This window comes from Grammomys surdaster, unplaced genomic scaffold (assembly GCF_004785775.1).
Source record: "Grammomys surdaster isolate TR1022 unplaced genomic scaffold, NIH_TR_1.0 125092, whole genome shotgun sequence".
Taxonomy (NCBI): Eukaryota; Metazoa; Chordata; class Mammalia; order Rodentia; family Muridae; genus Grammomys; species Grammomys surdaster.
This window is the reverse complement of record NW_021619995.1, coordinates 1-4,897: the sequence shown is the minus strand read 5'-3', so window position 1 is coordinate 4,897 and position 4,897 is coordinate 1. Positions and strand designations below refer to the sequence as shown.

The 4,897-nt window shown below is 43.7% G+C and overlaps 1 protein-coding gene across 1 annotated transcript; it reads left to right on the top strand.

Moving 5' to 3' along the window:
• The first annotated feature begins 640 nt into the window (after positions 1-640).
• Positions 641-1,288, top strand: LOC114636962 (GTP-binding nuclear protein Ran-like). The gene has a single exon (XM_028785055.1). The coding sequence runs from the start codon at positions 641-643 to the stop codon at positions 1,286-1,288; it is 648 nt and encodes a 215-aa protein (XP_028640888.1).
• The last annotated feature ends 3,609 nt before the right edge of the window (positions 1,289-4,897 follow it).

The window sequence follows — 4,897 nt, the reverse complement described above, 5'->3', positions numbered from 1 at the left end:
TCTCTCTCTCTTTCTTTCTTTCTTTCTTTTTTTTTGAGGTAGGGTTTCACTTAGTTCAGGCCCACATAGTTCAGGCTGGCCTCAGCCTTGATATGTTGTAGAGGGTAAGTTTCAACTCTGATCTTCCACCTCCCGAATGCTGGGACTGAAAACATGAACCATTATATCTGACTAGATGAACAGATCGATTTTTTTTAAAAAAATTTTTATCTTATAACTGCAGGTGGCTTCTGGATAATGTGTCAAAATAGTCATACCTATTAATTTAGCCTTTGGCTTCAAAATACTGTCATGACATCATTGCTTGGTAGCTCATCATTCTTTCTCACATATGTGAAATTTTTGTTCTCATAACACATCTCTAAAATCCAGTACAGGTTTTCTCATGAGTTGGTAAAGTAGAAACCTGATAAGGCTGTTTTTTTTTTCAGGAAAAAACTTTTTAAAACTTGATAAAATACATGATACTGGGTATAGATGTGAAAATATTCATTTTATTGTTCTGAATTCTCTACCCTTATGACAGAGGCCCATGGTAAAAACAAAACAAAACAAACAAACAAAAAAAACACACGAGTATGGGTGCTTCCGCCATCTTTCCAGCTTCAGTTGGATGGACTCTTCTGGAAGGATCCCAGCAATGGCCGCCCAGGGAGACCGGCAGGTCCAGTTCAAACTCGTCCTGGTGGGCAACGGCGGCACCGGGAAGACGATGATCCTGAAGCGCCATTTGACTGGCGAGTTTGAGAAGAAGTATGTAGCCACCCAGGGCGTGGAGGTGCACCCACTTGTCTTCCATACCAACAGAGGACCCATCAAGTTCAACGTGTGGGACACAGCCGGCCAGGAGAAGTTCAGGGGCCTGCGTGATGGCTACTACATCCAAGCCCAGTGCGCCATTATAATCTTTGACGTAACATCAATAGTTTCTTACAAGAACGTACCGAACTGGCATAGAGATCTGGTACGCGTGTGTGAAAACATTCCCATTGTATTGTGTGGCAACAAAGTGGATATTAAAGACAGGGAAATGAAGGCAAAATCTATTGTCTTCCACCGAAAGAAGAATCTTCAGTATTATGACATTTCTGCCAAAAGTAACTACAACATTGAAAAGCCTTTCCTGTGGCTTGCCAGAAAGCTCATCAGAGAGCCTAACTTGGAGTTTGTTCCCATGCCTGCTCTTGCCCCACCTGTGGTCATGGTCCCAGCTTTGGCAGCACAGTACCAGCACGATTTAGAGGTTGCTCAGACAACTGCTCTCCTGGATGAGGATGATGACCTGTAAGAAAGTTGAAGCTGGAACCCTGGATCAGAAGTCTAGTTTTATGGGAACTGTCCTGTGATATCAGCGGGGCAGCGCGTGTGCCGCCTTATTTAGCTAAGCAGATCGAGTACTTCCTTGGGATGCTGAAGGAGATGAACGGGCTTCAGAGTGAATGTGGCAGTTATACATACCTTCATTTTTTTTTTTGGAATTGCATATTTAGCTGTTTGGAACAGAGTTGTTTCCTTCCTGGATTTCAAAGATAGACTGCTGTAGTTACATCAGAATATTCAGTGGTGAAATCTTGTTTGTTACTGACATTCCTGTTCTTTTCGTTTAGAATCAGAATAAAATTGTATTTTAAATAATCTTAAAACAAAAACAAACAAACAAACACGAGTATGCTTACAGTGTTATTCATCCTGGCAGAATTTGCTTTGCTAACCTGGTTTGCTTCCATGTTGATAACAGACTGAGAAATCACCAAGTTAGTGGCTGCTGAATTACCTGCAGGATTACCTGCCCAGTAGGACGTACACCTGAGCTGAGCTGCATCTTACATCTAGTGTATTTTGAAGGTCTCTCTCTCTCTCTCTCTTTTTAAAAGACTTCCTTATTTAATGTAAATGTGTGCTTTGTCTGCATGTCTGTCTGACACATACCAGAAGACAGCATCCAATCCCATTATAGACAGTTGCAGCAGCCATGAGGGTGCTGGGAATTGAGCTCAGGACCCCTGAAAGAACAACAGCCAGTGTTCTTAACTGCTGAGCTATCGCTCCAGCTTCTCCTAGGTAGTTAGTTGCAGGCCAGCTAATACTCAACTAGCTTTATTGTACAGGTCAGGATTACCTGCCCGGGGATGGTAGCACTTTCAATGTGCTGGGCCTTCCTATACCAGCTAACAACCAAGATAATCTCCCATCAACGTGTCATGGGACAGTTTGATCCAGGCAGTTTCTCAACTGAGGCTCTCAGATAACTCTAGAAGGTTGTGTCAAGATGACAGTTAAATCCAACTGGGACAATTATCTTTTAAAATGAAATGAAGTACTACATTTATTTATTTGTGTGTATGTGTGTGTATGTGTGTGTATGTATGTGTGTGTGTGTGTGTATGTGTGTGTGTATGTATGTATGTTTCTGCTGTGGCATGTGTGAGGGTCAGAGGACATCTTTCAAGACTTGGATTTCTCGTTCTGCCTTTGAATCTCAGGGATCAAACCCAGTGACTGCCTTTACGTACCATGCCATCTCCTTAATCCTATAATAATTTAAAAAATGCAATCCTTAATTTGTCTGATATGGATTATGAGTACATTTTCTGTGGATCACTTTATTTAACATGATTTTTTGAGATGATAATCTTTTCTTAAACATACCCAACCTTTTACCTCTCAATTTTTATTGGAATAAAAAAAAACCCAAACCACTGTATTCTCTATTTTAAAAAATACTTTATTGTATCTTATACAGAGCATCTCTATGTAACCCCAGCTGTTCTGGAACTCACTGTGTAGACCAGGCTGGCCTCAAACTCACACAGACCTAACTGCTGGGATTAAAAGTGTGCATTACTATACCCAGCAAGACCACTACACTCTTAAGCAGAGAAAAATAGACCTTTTGGGGGGGTGATAACTCCCAGTCACTGCTTATGATCCGGTCTCCTGAAATAGTGATGGCCCCTGCTGATCAAGGGCTTTCCTTCTTCTGTGGCTCTGCTGCTTCCTCCAGGAGCCCTCGCCTCGCTGGCCAGCCAGTGTGCTGCATATGATGGGTGTGTCCTCTCTTTGGACTCACTGTCTCCTTAAGGGCCCAGGCTTGGCCTTGGATTCTCCAGACCTGTGAGCATAGTCAGCTCTGTGGCAGGGTCTGCTGTTCAGAAACTTTATCATTGACTTCCAGGCCTTTAGTTGGCCTCCTAATTTTGATCTTGGTAAAACTTGCTTGGGAAGAACTAACAAATTCCTCCCACCTCCTGCCTAGCTCACTATTCTGAGCTTCAAAATCACCTTACAGAATCCAAAACAACACTTCTTCCACTACTGCTCGTATTCCGGTAGATCATGGCCCTAATGCCTGTTCTCTCACACACAAAAGTGGCATCTTCACGACAGTTCTCAAGTTGTTTCCAGTCTCCAGATGAGGGAAAGGACGGTGAGTGACTTTCCTGGAAACATGAAGCTGGCAAATGGGGAAGTCGAGCACCTAACACAGGCAGCGTGACGGCAGCGTGACGGCAGAGTCTACACTCTCACCGTAATACCATAGCCCTGACTGCTAGTCAGCCTCGAGTATGAATACCTGCAGGAATTCATTCAAACATGTGGAGAAAGTGGCTGGTCACTCTGACTTGTTTCTGCCACTCCAGGCACAACAGTCATCCTGAATACTTAGGGTCCCTGCCAGCGTTATCTGCTTTCAAATTCTTCTGCTCCTCCAATCTGCACTACCATCTTTTAACAAAGGCGATCAAACATTTTCTAGTGCCAGGCATCATTCTCGGCATTTTACAAATATCTCTAATTCCTATGATATTATTGTCCCCACTTAAGGCCAGAAGGCTCAAATACACTGAGTGGTTTGTTCAAATCACACAGTGATTAGCAGAACCTACTTTCATCCCTGCAAAGGCTCAAGGACAAAGGCCTCCATCATCCTCCATTCGCCTAGAGGAGACACGCCAACAGGCCCACTGGCAGGCTAGGTGCCATGCTATCGGCCTAAGCTTATCTCCTGCTGGGCTTCAGCTTGACTCCTCTGTTCCAGACTGGCATGTCTGTGCCCTCTCCCCCAACCCCCGGGCTTGCTCCCAACAACCACACTTCCATCCATTGTTCCTGTGACCTAGAATGTCCTGTTTTCTCTTTATGAGTCCTCGGATCCCCTGACAGTACAGGATAGCTCTTCCATCTCATACAAATGCTTAGCAGTCCCCGGCCTCCATCTGTTTTCAGTTCAGTTGCTCACCCAGCTCCTGGGGCATGGCTCACTCACATCCGTCCTGAAGTCACTGGACTCAGTCACGTATTTGACACGATGAGCTGACAAGAGTGTGCTCACCCCGATTGCATCTCAGTTGATATCTATGTCAGAGCCAACCTCAGAGAATTTTCCCTTGGCCAGTTACATCACAACCTGGAGCAAACCAGTTTGCCTTGGACAAAATGAAAAGTAGGTAAATTTACTATAAGTGCCTTCATATAGAACACCTCTCCACACAGGTTCTTGCCACATGTAGAAGGCAAGCAAGCATACACATTCTGTGTTCTTTCTTCTCTTTCCGTTATGGAAAGAACAACAGATATAATGCCATGTATCAGATACTTTTCTAACTATGTCACAAATATCAGCTACCTTAGTCTTTCCTATAACCATCTGAGGTTAGCACTGTCACCCCCCTCCCTTTCAGGGGTGACGTGGTTAAGTCACAAACTAGCTAGGGAGCTTGTTTAAGGTCACTATATACTGCCTTGCCAATAAACTGAAACATGTTTTCCTTATAGTAAAAGTAAGGCTTCCTGTTTAAAAAAATTTAGAAGGATAAGGGGCCAGAGAGATGGCTCATCATTTATGAGCACTGACTGCTGTTACAGAGGACCTGGGTTTGATTTCCAGCATCAAAAT

Bases quoted from the DNA above. Each gene is read 5' to 3' on its own strand.
- LOC114636962 (XM_028785055.1), top strand. From the start codon at position 641: ATGGCCGCCCAGGGAGACCGGCAGGTCCAGTTCAAACTCGTCCTGGTG.